Raw genomic sequence first — 19,730 nt, 5'->3', positions numbered from 1 at the left:
GTTTTCTCTTTGACATATTCTCTGTTTCCATTCTCAATTTTATCTTGCCTCCCTTTCAAATTTAAATCAAATATATCAACCCACTCCTCTCTAGATATCAGATATCACAATCCACCCTTTGGATATTTTTTTTTTTTGTAATTACAAATTGTTTGTTTATCTTATGGCCTATAATACAGCTAAAATATTGCTTACATATGACAAAACATCCAGAAACCAATTTGATCAGAAAGATATAAATAACCCAGTTTATTATTAAAGTCAACAAATCTATATTTTTATTTGTCTTTGTCAGTACCTATCTCTTCAATGATTCATTTGACTACTTTATGGGTTATTTACAGTAACAGAAATGGCTTAAGTTTCTGATGCTGATGATGATATCGGAGTTTATAATTTAAGACACTGTATTATGAATCATGACATTGTGTACTATGTCTGGTTTGTTTGGTTAAGTCCACGGAAACTTATTTACATCATCCCGATAATGTGTCAAGAAAAAACGATAAATAATAACTAGATTGGTTTTATATGAATATTGAGGCCACCAGGGTTACATATTTTATTACTGGATGGGTCAATAATGACCATAACTGTCTCTGGAAGAGATTAAATTTACTTAAACAACTTCCTGGAAGGTTTGTTTTGTTAGGTATCGAAGTGGTTGCTTGATTGTCAAGTTCATTTGATGGATAAACTTAAAGCTTATATTCCATTACCAAGTCATAATAAGGATTGTAAAAGAAAGATCTAATTCTTTTGCTAGTGTTGAAAGAAACTATCAATTCCTAAATTCACAATAAATTAAGGATCAATTATGAAAATTAGAGAAAATGGAGTACATACATGTCAATAAGACAGCAACACAATAATATATAAAAATCATAAGACATTTAAAGGTTAGCAAAAAATATACACTTTCAAAAAATCACAGTACTGTGGATTAATTTATTTTCATGGGTACCAATTTTCGTGGAATGAGGAAAACGCCTTTTCGTGGCTATTTGATTTCGTGGGTTTGCAAAAGTCTGCATACAACTTTATAGGAAATTTGCTATTCATTGAACATTCAATTTTGTGGTTCACCTGAACCCACGAAATCCATGACAACTAATATCCAACCAATAATAATCAATTCACGGTATGTCTAGACGCTAGAGTAGAACAATCTTTTGAATTTTCATTTGAAATGAAAAATGATTTTCTATTACAGGCTATATACCATATGCTGGGATCAAATTTGTCAAATAACGAACTAGATACACCAGCAGAACGCACGGAAAAAATATTTGAAAAAATGGACATAAACAATGACGGTGTTCTAACGAAGAAAGAGTTCGTAGAAGGTTGCATGAAAGATCAATTTCTCTATCAGATGTTAACAGCAGACGCATGCCAGAATGAAGGATGATGAAATATTTTAGAAACATTTCCTTGAAATATTCCAGATCATTAAAATGTTTTTTAACTTTTTATTGAGAATCAGTGCAATCATTTTAGAATGGAAGCAAATTGACTTCTGACGAACATGTGTACCACGGTGGAAAACAAACACTGTGGCGATATTCCGTAACGACAAATATTTGTAATGATTCTTTTTACTATTTGCATAAAAAAGATAATCAAGTATTATTCTGACTAATTGAAGCTGATTGTTTGTATTTAATTGATCCACACCAGAAGTATATACTGTGATTGTGATTCTGTGTAAATATTGATAGTTCATTTTCCATCAGTTTAAAATGTCAAAGTTCCATTCTCATTATTTTAATTAACACACTTTGTTTTATAAATATTTCTATTTGCTTTTAACTTTGTATAAGCCTTTCACATTATTTTTATTTTATGTTTATACTTGTTATTACTTCATTACAATTAAAATATCATCCATTTGAATCGTTGTATATAGAAAATAAATTAGAATCAAGATCAGATAAGGTCTGAAGTCATGAGGTCATATTCATTTAGATTCGTCAATTATGATATACATTGATTAATTTGGAGGCTATGCAAGAAGTGAAAAAGGTTTTCAGAAATTGTTTGGATTTATTCAGTTTTGATTATTTGCATTCATGTATGAAAATGATTCTAGATTGGATTTTTTTTCATTCAACAGCCATCAATCAATCAGTTTTTTTGGGTTTTTTTTTATGCACTTAAAATAAATTGATGAAAGAATTACTTTTTTATGTGTTCCTTGTACCAAATTTTCTGGAATTTATCTAAATGTCAAAACAAAAGTTAAATGCAAATCACAGATTTTTTTTTTTATCAGAGAAATTTGCTTTTGACACCTGTTCCTTGAAGTGCTAGAATATTGATATATATAAAATTTGATGACCCTTTGCATTTCAAATGAAAATTTATCAACCATATATCAAATTGTCTGAAGAACAAAAAAGGTAGAAATTAAAATGTTAATTTGGTGCATCTGAAGCTCTCTTCTAGATTTACCTTTTAGGACACTCAACCAAAACATTTGGAAAGCAAGAATGAATAACTACTTGAATATTTATATGTCAGTAGCTTTTGACCAAAGGTAATTTTGTGCAGAAACTTTAGCACATAGACTAAACTGTCATAGAAAGAAACTGTCAATTGGAAAAATTTCTAGCTAAATAAGATCTTCAAATAAGTAATCATCATGACCAAAATCATTAGTTTTACCTTTTATTGGAGTTATTTCCCTTGACTGAGAATTTTTACCCATTCCGCCTTTCATTTGACAGTTTTATCCATAAAAAAAATCAATTTAAAATTCTGGATCTGGACCAGATTAAACTTGTGAAAGTTATATTGTTTGGAGTCAGGACGCTGTTAATCTGATTAATCATGTTTATTTGACAGTACTACAATCCTATAAGGTAATTTGTTAATGTAGTTTATCCTTGGAGAAGTTTTGTTACAAATAATGCTGTTTGAAATGTTATCTTAGCTGACCAATCAATATTGAGTTATCATACTTTCTACGGCATTAATGGTTAAAGCATGGAAAATCTCTTACATTTGAAATGACTACAGTATAAACGAACATCACAAATGTATTTAATGTTTCTATTGTTATCTTCTTCATTATTGTACAAGCAGGAAAACTGTTGTACATAGAGTTACAAGAAATACAGATTAAAACATGGGAATTATGCAACATGTTCCATTCTCAGAAAGTAAATAGACAAGATTGATGGTGATTAGTTAGCTAAATCTGATATTTGCTGTATGAACTGACAGTAAATAAATTGATTGAGTTCGATCTTTTTAAAACATGAATTCTAAAATGGTTTGATTTTCAAATACAGTTCACTTCTGTTATGTTAGACACAAATAATGCTAATTGAAGGCAAACAAGACAATATTTCAATTAGTTTTGATTAATTTGGTTATAGCAGTCTACAAAACCTTTTTTTCGGTTTTGGTTTTTATTTCGACAAAAATGTTCTATTTATGCCAGTGTCAACATTTTGTTAAAGATTTGTGTTTAGGGCAAAATCTAATGGAAAGTAAAGGATATTTGGTATGTAGTTGAAGAAGCATTTGCACATCCCATTTTCATAGAGGTTATTTGGTCACACTTCCTCAGTCATGGTCTATAGACTAAAATGTTTGTTTAGTTTAAATGTTTAAGTTGATTTGGGGTTCAGTCAGTTTGACAATAAGTATAAGCATTGGCACATATCATATCATTGATTATTTGACCCAGTCATTGTCATCAACACTTGCATTCAAACTAACATATCAGAAGAGCTGTACCTCTGTCAGCAGATTATGTTTTTAGTCTGTATAGATTTTTTAAAACTTTTTATAATAGAAATACAAAGAATAGGATAAAACCATTGTCTATCATCAGATTAATAGAAAATGTGGGGTTAAAAAAAACTATTAAAGGCTACTGCATGAGCACAGGATAACAGAATATGAAAAATATAAAAAAAAAAATATGAACTTATTTCAAACCACCTCTGAATGTACTCTCAAAATTGGACCCTGATTGGTGGATTTAACCGTGTCATTATATTTCAGAATTCTGAAATTTCATCCATGTAGGAAACTCTAATTGGCCAATGCATTTTCGACCTATTTTGCCCAATTTGAAATGGTGAAAATGAAGACATAATTCACAATGTGTGTTTTAACTACTGGCATTCATATGGGAACCAACCTTTTTTTCTTTGCCAACTTGTTCATTTATTCTTATGAGGTAAAAATTATACATCAGCTTATAAAAATTTAAACCAGTTAAATTTATCCTTGACTAACTACACTTTCTTTTATAAAGAAAATGGCCACTACCTGAGTATTAAAAGTTTTTAAGACTACTAGTATGTTGGTGATACCAAATTTCCGAAATTTTTAAAAATATATACAGCCTGAGACTACTATAACACACTTGTGTTATAGTAGTCTCAGATACAGCATACGGATATGCCCCTTTCAATAGTATAACGATACAACTCTCTGTCCTTTACAATAAATTTCATCATTCTAAACTTGATGACAGATTGAAGGAATTTTTACAAAAAATGACAAACGTGATTACAGAGAAAACACGTAAAACTGCCTTCTCAAGTGTATATCTTCCTGTGGAGACAAATTCTATTATTTATTGTCATTCACCGAGGTGAGCTGATTGTAATCGCTATCAAATCAAGACTTTCCTAGTTTAAATCATCTCAATCAAAGTTTTATTGATGAAATCCCGAACGCTAAGAAATAAAAGGAGATAACTGGGTCACATCATGGATCATGGATATGTTCCACTTGTATCCACAATCTCTTAAATCACATACACTTGGTTGGATATATTAACACGAACAACCAAGTATTCTACTATCGCAAGGACAGAAAGGAAAACAAAACTCAGTCATTATAGCTCAAAGCACTGAAATACAAGAACTAGACACCAATTGTGAAAAAAATAGGTAGGTTTCTCATATTATAATAATTAGACATCTAACAAAGACAGCCACTCACTTTGAATTTGAAACAGCTGTCAATAGAGGTCCACAAAACAATGCATGTTCAAAGATCGTGGTGACTAGAATCGAAGCCAAAGAAAACAACATGCAAAACAACACTACCAGCTTGCAGATATTCTTGATGACAAGGCATAACCTAAATAGTACAAGAGCCAACGAGAAATACTCACACACTTGACCTTCCTATTCCAAGCTGTCAAAGTAAAAGGATGAAACTATGGCATACTAGGAACATCAGACCATGAAATCATAGATGCAGAAACTCACACCAATTCGTAGACAAACAACCAAAAGTAAAGAAAATCCAACTGTAAAGAATAGCTTAATGGGACATCATAAAAGAAGATATGAATTTGCTTTATATCAAAGATCAAAACGAAAACAGCCTAAACAAAAAGACGAACATAGATAGAATATTGAATGAATCTCAAATGGAATACGCCACGACACTATGTGACCCATACCAGCAAAATCACATACAATCGAGAAAATAGAAAGACGAGCTGCACGATATGTAAAGATCAGCAGACATAAAAACCGAGCAATTATCAACAACATGATAAATAAACTAGGAACTTCTTACAAACAATACGATAATCAGGTATTACAAAATAACAAATAACCTTGTAGCTATAGACATTATTAAATACCTACAGAAACCAACCTAAAGCTCCAGTCGGACAGATCATCATACATACTTACTGGCATTACAGCCAGCCACCAAAGATTGTAAAAGATAGTCCTTCTTCAAAACACTGTCTAGGAGTGTTACAAACCTCTTCCAGATATCGCAACAGCAAAGTCTCTTGAGATGTATAAGTCTCGTGTCAACAACACCTCTGTTTAACCAATGCACTGTCCAATAATGTTTTAACCAGTTTTAAATCGTGCATGAATTGCTAGAATATTTATCATGTTGAATGTGGGCAGTATCATTTTAAACATGAACACATTCGTATCACCGGATTTGTAACTGAAATGAGCATTGGTTGGACAGGAGCCCTCCCAGAGCAACCGAGTTTACCCCTATAATTGGTGGTGTTCATAATGCTCAGCCTTAGTGTTTTGCACTGGGTCGATGCCACTGGTGGTGGACGTTTCGCTCAGTAGTCATCACTTCGGTGTTGACATGAATATCAATTATATGGTCATTTTTATAAATTTTCTGTTTACAAAACTTTGAATTTTTCGAAAAACTAAGAATTTTCTTACCCCAGGAGTAGATTACCTTAGCCGTATTTGGCACAACTTTTTGGAAGTTTGCGTCCTCAATGCTCTTCAACTTTGTATTTGTTTGGCTTTTTAACTATTTTGATCTGAGCGTCACTGATGAGTCTTATGTAGACGAAACGCGCGTCTGGCGTATAAAATTATAATCCTGGTACTTTTGATAACTATTTGGGGACTTTTTGTAAGTTCCTTATTTTTCTTTTGTCTCTATGCCTTTTTTGCTTATGAATTTGTGACAGTCGCCCTTTTTCCTCTTCTTTTTTTCCCTTATAATCTTTTCACTTAAACTGTCATTTATTAATTTTTATTAATCGGCACCAAAGTATCAACTCATGCTTAGGAACATATCTGTCAAGTTTTGTCCAACGGGCTTTCTCCGTTTCTTCTTAGCAAGATCTTTTAATTTGGACCAATCAGACCCTATTTGAACCCAAACGAGCACTATTCGAGTTTTCCATCAAAGTAACAAAGTAAACAACATGACGGGTGCCACATGTGGAGCAGGATTTGCTTACTCTTCCGGTGCACCTGAAATCACCCCCAGTTTTTGTTGGGGTTCATGTTACTTGGTTTTTAGTTTGCTGTGTTGTGTATTGCTCTATTATTTGTCTTTTCTTTTTCAATGTCGTTGTCAGTTTATTTTCGATCTATGATTTTGACTGTCCCTCTGGTATCTTTTGCCTTTCTTTTTTGACAATTATCATAATAAAGAATGTTCCTGTCCTTCATAAAAATCAAGTTTAAATCAATTTCCGTTTAGTTTAAATGTAGGCTTTGCCGTCTGCTGGTGGCCGTTTTGAATTTTCGATTGACTCTTACAGTTTATAATTTTTTAAGGAATTTATGTTGATTATTTTATAGAATTGTGTTGTTTATTTTAGACAGATAAAACTTGAAAACAACAAGGCGTTCAAGATTGGCAGCCTATATGCATTATATGTTATAAAACTTGAAAAGTACCTTATAACTATAGAAAGGAACAGTTCTGTAAATTTGAATCCTTCTGTTCTATAGTGTATCTGTAGAATCTTAATATGTGAATTATATAATGGACCGACGATTTCCGCAAAATTATGACCAAGCAAGTTTACACTGTATTAAGTGTTAATATCGACTCTCTTTAATACATATAGGATTTGTGAAGAGTTACTGTATTGTAGGACAGATATTTTATTAACGAAATAAATGCAATAAACATCTTCAGAGCAATATTACTACCTTAATTTGATTAACAAAATTACTTTCGAGGGACTCATCAAGTTGGTAACCTTATTTTGATAAAGTAAAAGACTTAATTCTAGATCAACCTAATGACATTATTGTCCATAGAGGGTGTATCGTCAAATCCAATGATCCAGTTGACCACCTTCATGGCATGATATACCGTTGGTCTTTAGAGTCAAATATTTTGACGAGGATATGTTTTGTTTAAAATTGAAAATGAAAGAAAAGTTAAGCACAACACTGAACTGGGTTACAGATCAATTTTATAAAGCTGGTTATTGTCCGGTTATAACCCGAAAGGTTGGAGATATGAGGTTACTGATATTTTAAGACTATGATGCCAGCAAAGGTCTTGTGGATAATATTATATGACTGTCAATGGTATATGTGATCCTGCAAACAACGTCATATTCCGTATGAAAATTGATAGTCACACGTAATTAGCACTGAAAAACTTTTGACGCAGATCTAATAGAATTGTGTCATACAGTTTTGTACATATGGTGCATAATATTTTTTTATATTCTTTTTACAATTAAGATAAACAGCTATGGATCACATAAACAATATGTAGACAAATAACACCGAAACAGTTTCTTGGAAACACGTACAATTGTATTAATTTGTTGTTTATTTTTACAAATTAATGGACTATAGTTTACTTATGTTCAAATTTCATAAATTGATTAAAAGGACAAATGAAAGTAACATACCCCTTACCTTTGAAATAGTCCTATTGTTATGTGTTTTCCTTACAATACCGGTCATAAGACAGAACCCCATGCAGTTTTATAGGTTGATTTCTTGTCAATATAAACTCAAACAGCAAGGTCCATACGAATTTGAGGATTTTTTTTTTTCAATTGAGCTTCTATCGTCACCATCATGCAAAAGTCATTTTAAACCAAATTAGAAATGATTTCGAAGAGATTTTTAAAATAGGGTTGTCTTCAATTTCCCCTCAAGTTTCAATTTGAAGTTCTTAGCTGTTTTGAAATTTCTTACTGTTCATTGTTATAAGGTTGATTTTCCACAAGTTGAAATCCGCTTCATCTTTCTGAACTATTAACTTGGTTTATCGAAGTTCAAATTAGCAGCAACAGTCTTGTAGATTAATGGTGTTCAAACATCACAAGCCTTGTGCACAAATCAAGACAAAACAAAACCTTTTTTCAAAAAATTTCAAAAATACTCAACTCTTTGCAGGGAAAATTCAAAAAGGAAAGTCCCTAATTAAATGGCAAAATCAAACGCTCAAACACATCAAACGAATTAATAGCAACTGTCATATTCCTCACTTGGTACTTGAGAAAATGGTGGATTGAATCTGGTTTTATAACTAGTTAAACCCCTCCCTTGTAAGACAGTCGCATTACATTCCATTATATTGACAACGATGCGTGAAAACAAAACCAAACAGACACAATAGGTCAATAATGTCAAAATAGGGGTATAGAAGTCAACATTGTGTTACAATCTTAATCACTATAAAAAAAAGACAAAAATAATATGTAACAAAGAATCAAAAAAAAGGCATACATCAAAGAATAATATGAACGGTGTGTTGTAATGTGTGACCTATTGATCACCCGCCATACTAATAAACAGTTGTTTTAAAATTCATAATAAGGAAAAGGACTTACTCGGTAAATTAATTTCTGTGTCATTTTGGTCTCTTGTGGACAGCTGTCTCATTGGCAATCATACCACATCTTTTTTATATATATATATTATGAGTTTGAATGTACTTTGGTATATTTCGTTTCTCTTTCACAAATCAGACAAATAAAAAAATGAGGGTATAGCATGAAACTAAATAAAGGCAACAGGCAGTAGTGTACTGCTATTCAAAAGTCATAAATCGATTCAAAGAAATCAAATTTGGGTTTCAAATTAATACCGAGGGAAACACATCAACCAAATGAGGGAAACACATCAACCAAATGAGGGAAACACATCAACCAAAAGAACACTGAAGTGCAACAAAAACAAAAGACTAAACCATATCGAGACGGATGCGTCCACTGGGGGATAGGTCTCCTGCTATGCAAGCATGGCCTGTGTAGGAAATTCATGGCCATCGGAAATTTCACGGAAAGGAATAGCACACACTCGACAATTCGACCGAATTAAATTTAAATTTACCAGTGTTATAAATACAAATGTACTGCATACATTTAGTTCAATCTTATGAACAAGAATATAAGATTTCTTATATAGAGCAAACCGGAAGTTTTGTAAACGTATTTTTCTTTAAATAATTTTACATTTTGTAAAGGCTGTACATTTTTTTTCAAGTCTGCAAACCAATCCAATGATAAAAAGTAGGTGATTTGAGCCATGACATTAAGGCCAATGACAAACCGAAAGCAAGCATGAAGAAGAGTGACAATGGTCAAATGTAACAATCTCAAAACAATAAGATCCGCTCATGTTGTGTTATGATTGACTAAAATGAAAACAACCGTAAGACAAAAAATGGAAGACATTTTAACATAGCAAGTTAAATCCGTTTCAGTTTCTTATTCAACTCCCTGCTGCATGCTTACAATTCGTTTACAATGGACACCGCTGTAGTCTTATGAACAAATCTGGCAGTCATATTGATAATGAAAACTATCTTTTGGATATCATGCACATGTTATATAGTTTTATAATATTTGTTGGAAAACAACAATCACATTAGCTTTAGTCACTAAACAATGCACAGACAGTTTGTGTAAATATTTTGAGTTTGTATGAAGTAAGTCATGTCAGTGCATGTTATATTTGCTGATTCTTTGTTCAAGGAAGTGCAACACAATTATAGTAATTGTTGTTTGACGAAACCTTAAGAGTTACTGCATGAGTCTTTCATTTAGAATGCTTAAATGCAACAAAAAGCATCTAAGTGACTTAAATGTAGACTTAATTATGGTAGTTTGACAGCATGGATGGTTAAATCATGAATACGGCGGAATTGTAACCGGCAGTTAGCCAATGAGTACAATTAAGGAAAACTGCATTCTCTCTATACAGTTAATTATCAGTAAAACAAATCAGGATTTAAAGAACTGAAACTGATATAGTGTTTCCGTCAATTAAAGCCTAAATTATACGTAATCAATATTTAAGTTAATAAAAAAACAATAAAAAAATAAATATGTCATTGAATGCAAAGAAATTCCAGTAAAAAAAACCTAATTGTCGAGGCCGTTTAGCAGTTCAAAAATGTCAAAATAATCGTATTTTGTTTTGAAAATAATCGTATTTTGTTTTGAAAATAGGATGCTAGTTAAACGTTGTTGAGAGTCACCCAAACAGGCGCTCTAAATGTCACGTTATCTATTCAACGATAAACAAGTATCCAAACAGTGTGACAAATCTTATCGACAAGAATTTCTAAAGACCCTGACATCAACATGTAACTTTGAACAGCCAAATAAACAATATGAAAATGATATAAATTGCAAGCACCCGACGCGTTATTCTGGAATTATCTTCACCAGGTACATTTAAAGATGAATATTTGAAAGCCAAGGATGTATAAGAAATGAAACTGAAACTGAAATAGTCAAAGCCAATAAGGTTCAACTTGGCCTGAGGGAGTTGGAAACCTTTGTTTCTAATAATTTCGAAATTCATTAACGAACAATTTAAAGAAAAGGTTAGTTCTAAATCATACCGAATCACTGATTGGTGATATGATGACACCCTCGGGTACTGGTATTCCACTAGCAGAGTCATCCAAAAATGAAAACAACACGTTATAAGTTCCATGCATCCGAAGCGCTATTCTGGATTTACCTTCATCAGGAACGCTTACAGCCGAATATTTCAAAGCTTTGAAGTATTTCAACTTTGCCCGAGTGAATTGATGAAACCTGACGATTTCCAAGATTATTGACTGAGGACAGACATTTTAATACCGCAGTCCCACTAGGCCACGATCGCACTACGATCTGTGAAAAAAATACAAATTTTTATGAGCGAAGTACGATCGTGTACTGAGGTCGCAGTAAGGTCGTATCACGGTCGTAGTGATGTCTTCAAGATCGTGATGAGCGTGGCCAACTTTGAACATGTTCAAAACAATCGTGGTGCGGTCGTGGCGAAATCAGGTCGTAGTAGAAGCGTAGTGAGAGCGCACTAAGATCGTAGTAAGATCGCAAAGGTCACTGTATCATCATAATGAAAGCCTAGCGAACGCGTGATTCAATTCGGAGAGACTGGGCTGCGATCTCACAGCGATTTTATTACGACCTCACTGCGACCATCGCGTTCTTATCGCGACCTAACTACGCTTCCACTACGACTATAACACGCTTTTCACGACCATAGTACGATTCTAGCACGCCCTTGCCGTCCTCATCACGCTCTTACTACGACCGACATTCTTATTGTCATTTTCACATAAAATGTAATAAATCTCTCCAGGTTTTGTTTGTATGTATGAAATTATGACTTCTTGTCCATTTTCTCTAACGGCTAAACCATGCTTCTCGTTTTTATATAGATTAGACCGTTGGTTTTCCCGTTTGGAAGGTTTTACACTAGTAATTTTAAGGAGCCTTTATAGCTTGCTGTTCGGTGTGAGCAAAGGCTCCGTGTTGAAGGCCGTACCTTGGCCTATAATGGTTTACTTTTATAAATTGTTACTTGGATGGAGAGTTATCTAATTGGCACCCATACCACATCTTCCTCATCTATTGACACATCTGTGTCATCTCTGCTATCGTAGCATCGTTCACTGATTTTGGTGGCATGACTGTATTGTTTCCGAGAAATCTACGTATTAATCAGAAATAGAAGGAATGGAACTGTATTGATATGGAACACGATGCTGACGTTATTGCTGAGAACGTAGTAAGATCGCGGTATGAACGTAGTATAATCGTGGTAAGAACGTGCTATAATCGCTGTAGAAGCGTGGTAAGATCGTGTTGCAATCGGATAACTCGTGATATGATCGTAGTGAGAACGTGATGAGCGTAGAAAGATCTTGATAAGCGTAGTGAGGTCGCAGAATAAGCGCTGTGAGAACATGGTCTAATCGTAGCGGGATCATTGTAGAAGCGTAACGAGGACGTAGTAGCATCGTGAAATCAACGAACATTTACATTTTCATGCAGCTCATACCGCCACCTCACCACGATCTGAATTTATTCTAGATCGCGGTGAGCGTGGTGAGATCGTGGTATAGTGGGACTGGGGCTTAACATGACATTTAACAGCGGTATATTACTGTTGCTTTTATTTAACATAACGCAAAGGTTGGACTATAGGTTAGGCAGTATTATAACTATGCTATCTTCCTATATCTATCCCGTTATCATATCAATTAGTATAGTAGAACGAGAGTAACCAAATACACATGGCTGAGTTCTACTTTTTTTTTAAAAGACCCCATTCTCGGATGATTCTGCGGATTTGATTTTTGTTCCTAGTATAATCATAAAGGCCTTACAGGTTCATCGTGTTCTTACTATTCTTTTTTTCGACTTTTTTGCAGTTGTAGGTAAAAAAATAAAGAAAACAATAGTTTATCTGCAAAAATGGCAGAACCAAAACATGTACAAAAACGAAGCACACTTTAAGTACCATATTTAAAACGTATCAAATTCAAATTAGCCATTGCAAAAAATATAAAAGAAAGAAGAAATGTCAGTGTCTGACTATATATACTAGTGCTTCTATTTTAGGATGTTAATGGTAAAATAACCCCTTCAGATGTATTTTAATTTAGTGATGAAACTAATAATCTGTGATTTTTCTTTGTCTGATTTTACAGAAACTCAGTGTCTGGTTTACATTTTCTCGACTGAATTAGATATATTTGAAGATTAATTTTCTGTTTATACCCCAAATCCTTTCATGAAAAGAAGTATTAATTGCAGAATGCATGTTCAACTGCTGTTAATTCTACAATCATAAGATATGTATCTACGCCAATATCAATTCCAAGCAGTGTCATGCAAGACTAAAAATGCAATTAAAATACGTGTTAAAAGGTTTCTGGATTCTGTCGACCTTCAAAAACAGGAAATTAACCTACTAGTGATATATGTGTTTAAATCTTATATATTTGCATGTTTTAAACCAGAATTGCTTCTATACAATGTAAAGATGTAACTTAAAACAGTTTTCCGAAATGGCAAATAAAGACCAACAACAAGACATTTCCGAACTTTCTTGTCGTACAAAGATAATTCGCAGACAGCGGTAGTCGATCAAAGCTGACAAATTCAAAAATCTCCATTATATCAACCAAAGGAATATTGGAAAACAAATGTAAAAGTCATCAGTATGATTAACCTTTTCCCAAAAATGAGAAAACAAAACTATGCCGCTTATACCAGTATATTTAACAAGTTAAACATTGGCGTAAATGTTTAAAGACCGTATATTAACTATCGTAGCTGTGAGTCATGCACCTTATTTATAACGAAACCATGTTATTGAACTGTTAATGTCAAGATATGAACTTTGAAAACAAAACATCATGTTACAGTTTTGTAGACAGTTCATCGCCATACAAGTCCTTTAATCCGACAATTGATAAAACAAATGATGTAAGGTAAAGTTCCAATTTTAGCTTCGAAAGTAGATATAAAAACATCTCACCAAGGATACGAGGCGTATAACTTTGTACGACAGCTGAACATCTTGTTATAATTTGGAGATCAAATGGAATTGAGCAAGACTTGAAGAACGGTTTCAAATTTGCCCATAGAGGTCGTCATTTCGATTGACGCGATCGAAACTTTTAAAAAACTATTATCATCTCGAATGAAGTTGAATTTTTCACGTGGCAAATTTTTCCGTTTAAAAGAAATGTTTAATTCATAACTAAGGGAGCTACCATTTGATTTTTATGGGGGGCTAGGATGAAAAATTTTGTCCTGCATTTTTTTTAGCTGCAATCTCTGTCCTGCCTTTTTATTTTGCAATCTGTTTGGTCCTGCTTTTTTTTTTAGATTATCCTGACTTTTTTTTTGGCAATTGTCTCATCCTGCCTTTTTTTTTACTCAAAACTCCTGTCCTGCCTATTTTTTTCAAATTTCATCCTAGCCCCCCCATAAAAATCAAATGGTAGCTCCCTAAAACATCTATGCTTTTTCACTTCTTTTGAGTAAATACCTTACTTAGTATTAATGGATCATAAGACTAACTGTGAGAGGTTTAGCTAGCTTTAAAACAAGGTGTATTCCACCATTTTTTACATCAGAATTCAATTCAGGAATGTGACAATTGTTACTAGTATCAATTTGTTTGATGTGTTTCAGCTTTTGGTCTTGCCATTGGATAAGGGTGTTCCTGTTTTTTGTTAGGAGTTATGTATTTCTGTGGTTTTACTTTTAAAAAGGATGCCGTTTTTAGAAGATTCGTCCTTCAAATGTTTATAGCTAAGTTCAACGACTTGATCACTTTCATAGTCTTAGTACTACGTGGAAGTTTAACTTCATCATATGGCAATTAGTGTGTTTTGGAACCTTTCAATTTCTCTTAGCTCCTTGCAGGCATGAGACTACATTGGTCAGCAAGTTACATCCAATTTTGATGGATTCAGTCGAGGATTATGCCAGGTAATGGGCTAAGCGCGAGAAGGAAGACGTAGAAACTCTCCGAATGGATTAAGGCAGTGAGGTCTTTGATACAAATCAGAATTCAGAAACTCAATGCCCATGCTAAGTCAATTTTAAAGACCCAAATGTTGCGAAACACTTATCCTACCTTCATGACAAATATGTTGTTGTCCCCGCAGATAAACCCCCAAACAACATCGTGTTTTTGTGTAAAACTCATTACATTAACTGTTTGATAAACAAATTAGGTATTGACAATTCACTTGGAAACTCAACATATACCCTCACGGCACTTACCATGAGGAAATCCTGGATAATCATATGTCTGTTCTATGTTCCTTTAGAACTGCAACCAAAGATGAAGAACTGGATCTTCCATCACTGTATTTGATACCTAAACTACATTAGTGTCCTTCCAAACAACGGTATATTGCTGGGTCTTAAGTGCTCCACGAAACCTCTTTCTAAATTATTAACGTCTATTTTATCAGCCATCAAAGACAGGCTTCAAAGTTATTGTGAAACTGCCTATTCTAAAGGTGGCGTGAATCAGATGTGGATACTTAACAATTCCAAAGATCTTTTGGAGTACATACAATCTAACTCTCTTTCATCTTGCAATAGTATTAAAACATTTGACTATTCTACACTTTACACAAGTATTCCACATTCCAAACTAAGAGACAAATTGAAAGAGTTGGTATTGCTTTGTTTCATAAAAAAGAATGGCCAACATAGATAAAAGTATCTTGTCTTAGGGAGGGATTAATCCTACTTTGTAAAGGATCACTCTGATGCAAGCAAAAAATTCTCTGAAACTGATATTATCAAGATGCTTGATTTCTTGATTAAAAACACTTTTGTTACGTTCGGAGGACGTGTTTTTCAACAGACTGTCGGCATTCCAATGGGAACCAATTGTGTCCCTCTTCTTGCTGACTTGTTTCTTTATTATTATGAGGTTGACTACTTACAGGAACTTCTTAGGAAGAAAGATAAGAAGTTAGCAATATCCTTCAACTCTACTTTCCGCTATATATAGATGATGTACTTTCACTAAATAATTAAAATTTTGTGACTATGTTGAACGCATCTATCCCATCGAACTAGAGATAAAAGATACAACAGATACAGTTTAGTCGGCCTCATATCTTGACTTATATCTAGAAATTGACCATGAGGGTCGGTTGAAAACAAAACTTTACGACAAAAGAGATGATTTTAGTTTTCCAATTGGGAACTTTCCATTTCTAAGTAGCAACATTCCAGCAGAACTTGTATACGGGGTGTATATCTCCCAATTGATACGATATTCCCATGCTTGCATTTCCTATCATGATTTTCTTGATAGAGGGTTGCTGCTCACAAGGAAGCTATTAAACCAAGAGTTCCAAATGGTGAAGTTGAAATCATCCTCCGTAAATTTTACGGACGCCATCACGAGTTGGTTGACCGTTATGGAATAGCCGTTTCTCAAATGATATCGGGTATGTTCCTTACGTCGTAACTACAATCCCCTTCCCTTTCATGAATGTGACCTACTGAATTAGACTATTTACCGGATTTGTTATAATATGAGCAACACGAAAGGTGTCACATGTGGAGCAGAATCTGCTTACTCTTCCTGAGCACCTGAGATCACCCCTAGTTTTTGGTGGGATTCGTATTACTTATTCTTTAGTTTTCGATGTTGTGTCATGAGTACTTTTGTTTGTCTGTTTGTCTTTTTCATTTTTAGCCATGGCGTTGTCAGCTTATTTTCGATTAATGAATTTGACTGTCCCTCTGGTATCTTTCGTCCCTCTTTTACATCTTATATGTCGGTTTTCTTCTTTTATGCATTATCTACAGGTTGTAAGCTGAACAGCTGGTACTAATAAGTTATTCTGGATCACATACGCAACTGTATTTACTATAAAGTCTATTGGATTGAATTTTCAGACATTCATGTTTTCCGGAAATAATCTGGACTTATCCGTATTTTCACTACCGTTTACTTTCTCTTCCTCACCTGTCTCTTGCAAATGGATGCCACGACAAATCTGCTCCTGTGGATATTGTGACAAATCACCGTCAAGTACGTTTCAAATCGATTATAAACTGTTAAATATATATACCGTTAATTCCGTTAACTTGAATTCCACGTTTATTCAACAAATACGAACTGTAATTGTTTATTTCTATGAATTGACCTGAGAATTCTACTTTCGTTTTTGACTTGATGTTATTATTGCATTGAACATTCATATATTTCTTTCGTACATATTGTAAAATATTGTATTTTTATTTCTTTCAGTTTACCAAACAATACACACTCTGTAAAAACTCCTGTACCAATTCTGGTGGAATTATAATCTACAATCTTCACACACAAGTTGTTATTCTTTATAATTTGCCGAGATTGCGATACAGTCCCATGGTTATACTAGCTAAGTCAGGCTCAGCATAGTAAATTGACGACAACCTGTCTTTACATATCCAGACAAGGAACGACAACGTAGCAACGTACATACCTTCACACTGACAGTGGACTACATATCTTGTGTATACTGGACAGCAACCTAACAACGTTGAGTCAACATGGATCCCAGTCATGTGGAACAACAAGAAGAGATTCAGCCCCAAGAAGGAGATGTCCCTGAACTATTAGAAAATCCGTCAAATACATCACAGTCAGATGAAACTCCCGAGGCTAGGCGAGTACGTGACCTCACGGAAAAAGGACAAGGAGCTTTCACTGAAAAACGTGACAAGTTCTGTCAGGAACTAGAGGCTCTCTGGGCAGACATTGAATCCCAGTTATTGGAAGTAACAACGCCTCCTAACGATCTCCAGCAACTCCTAACAGTCCAGGACAAACATGTTAAAGCCTGTAATAATTATCGTAGGCTTACAGATGAATACCTAGACTTTCTGAAAAGGACCCGAACATTGGAGAGTCAAAAAGAAATTGATGCATGTAAACTCTCTTTGGATTTACGTCTGTCCAAAGTGGAGCTAGTTATGGAAAAACTACACGAGCATCGCCTCGCTCTAACAAAGGCCAAATCCACTAAAACAAAGACCTCAAGGGGTAAGAAGACCTCGCACAGCGGTAGCTCTAACGTGTCAGACATGTCAAGCCTGGCACGGAGAAAGCGAGCCAAGGCAGAGGCTGCAAAGTCTAAGATAGCATTTGTCGAAAAACATGCCCTTATCCTACAACAGGAAGCAATGTTAGAAGAACAAGCCCTGTTCAGACAAAATGAAATGGAACAGGAAGCAGCACGCAAAAAAGCTGAAATGGAACAGGAAGCCAGTCGTAAAAAGGCAGAAATGGAGCAAGAAGTCGCTCAACGTAAACATGAGGCCGCACAGAGAACAGTTCAGCTAGAACAGGAGGCCGCTCACAGAAAAACGCAATTAGAACAAGAGGCTATGCACAGGAAGGCTCAAATGCAACAAGAAGCCGCACGAGTAAGCCGGGAAAAGGCCGAGCTTAAAGCCAAATTTAACCTTCTTGAAGCACAGAGAGAAGCTGCAGCCGCAGAAGCCGAGGCTCGTATCCTGGAATACGATGATAGCCAAGCGTATAGCGATCTCCCTGACGAAAAGGAAGACCCGCTCCAGCGTGTGCAAGATTTCGTCAATAAACTTCCTGTATCAACTGTTGTTAAGGAAGTAACAGGACCTCAAAAGAAAAAACAAATTCCTGTTAAGATCGAGCTGAGTCACGAAGCACCAGCGTTCGTGCCATCCGTGGCATCGAACTTGCTGTCACAGACATCTGCCGTCTTGCCTTCCGATAATAAGTCACCGGAAGTTACCTTTATCCCAGATCTGCATGGGATTAGTAACCGGCATACAAAAACTTGGTCTTTCAGATATGAGCCCTACTGAACACCAAAAACAGGGTGTTAAAGAAGCGATCCCTGTCTTACGCACAAAACAAGACGTAATAGAAGAGATCCCTGTTGCACACCAGCAACAAATCAACCTTACATCAGAGATAACTAGATTCCTCTTACGCAAGGACCTGCTTTTCTCCCGATTAACAAGCTTTAACGATCGGGCAGAATCCTTTCATACTTGGAAAGCAAGCTTCAAGAACGTGACTGATGAGTTACAAGTCTCTGACTCAGAACAGATCGATTTACTGATCAAGTGGCTCGGTCCAGAGTCTGCTAAACACGCCATTAGCATAAGAGCGTCGAACGCCAATAATCCTTCGATAGGTATACAGAGATTATGGAAGAGGCTTGACGAGCGGTATGGTGCTCCAGAAATGTTGGAAGCCTCTCTCATGAGTAAACTTGCCAAATTCCCTACATTGACGAATAAGGACAACGCACGTCTCTACGAACTGTCTGACATTCTATCAGAAATAGAATATCACAAGGAAAATCCCAAGCTGGGATGTTTGCTAGCATACTTTGACTCTTCGTCCGGGATAAATCCAATTGTTGAAAAATTCCGTACGGACTCCAAGAAAAGTGGACAACGAGGGCTACAAGATACAAGTCTAAATATGAAGTTGCCTTCCCACCTTTCACAGAATTCTCTGCCTTCATCAGGGGAATAAGCAAAACAAAGAACGATCCTGGGTTCATCTTTGGGTCAAAAGTCACACCAAATACAAAAGGTGCTGCGCCAAGGTCTACGTCTTACCCTAAGACTAAAGTTGGTGCTCATAAAACAGCAGTTGAGCAGCAATCTGGAGATGCCAGCAAACAAGGTCTTTGTATTCTGCACAATACAA

General features: G+C 34.8%; 2 protein-coding genes across 5 annotated transcripts in view; both read left to right on the top strand.

The window, feature by feature from the left end:
* The window catches only part of LOC143071922 (neuronal calcium sensor 2-like), an 84,133-nt gene extending 82,237 nt beyond the window's left edge, over window positions 1–1,896 (top strand). For all 4 annotated transcript variants that reach the window (XM_076246625.1, XM_076246632.1, XM_076246641.1 and 1 more), the window contains one exon: window positions 1,214–1,896. In XM_076246625.1, the coding sequence (XP_076102740.1) occupies window positions 1,214–1,411 (198 nt within the window). In that variant the 3' untranslated portion in view covers window positions 1,412–1,896. The remainder of the gene's footprint in view (window positions 1–1,213) is intronic.
* A 14,988-nt stretch (window positions 1,897–16,884) lies between these two features.
* On the top strand, window positions 16,885–19,438 carry LOC143071864 (uncharacterized). The gene is made up of 2 exons (XM_076246482.1): window positions 16,885–17,069; window positions 17,289–19,438. The coding sequence occupies exon 2, from the start codon at window positions 17,573–17,575 to the stop codon at window positions 18,869–18,871; it is 1,299 nt and encodes a 432-aa protein (XP_076102597.1). The 5' UTR covers window positions 16,885–17,069; window positions 17,289–17,572; the 3' UTR covers window positions 18,872–19,438.
* Window positions 19,439–19,730: the final 292 nt, after the last annotated feature.

The sequence above is a fragment of the Mytilus galloprovincialis genome, chromosome 1 (assembly GCF_965363235.1).
Source record: "Mytilus galloprovincialis chromosome 1, xbMytGall1.hap1.1, whole genome shotgun sequence".
Classification (NCBI taxonomy): Eukaryota; Metazoa; Mollusca; class Bivalvia; order Mytilida; family Mytilidae; genus Mytilus; species Mytilus galloprovincialis.
The sequence above is the reverse complement of the archived record's forward strand: the minus strand, read 5'-3'. Positions and strand labels throughout refer to the sequence as shown.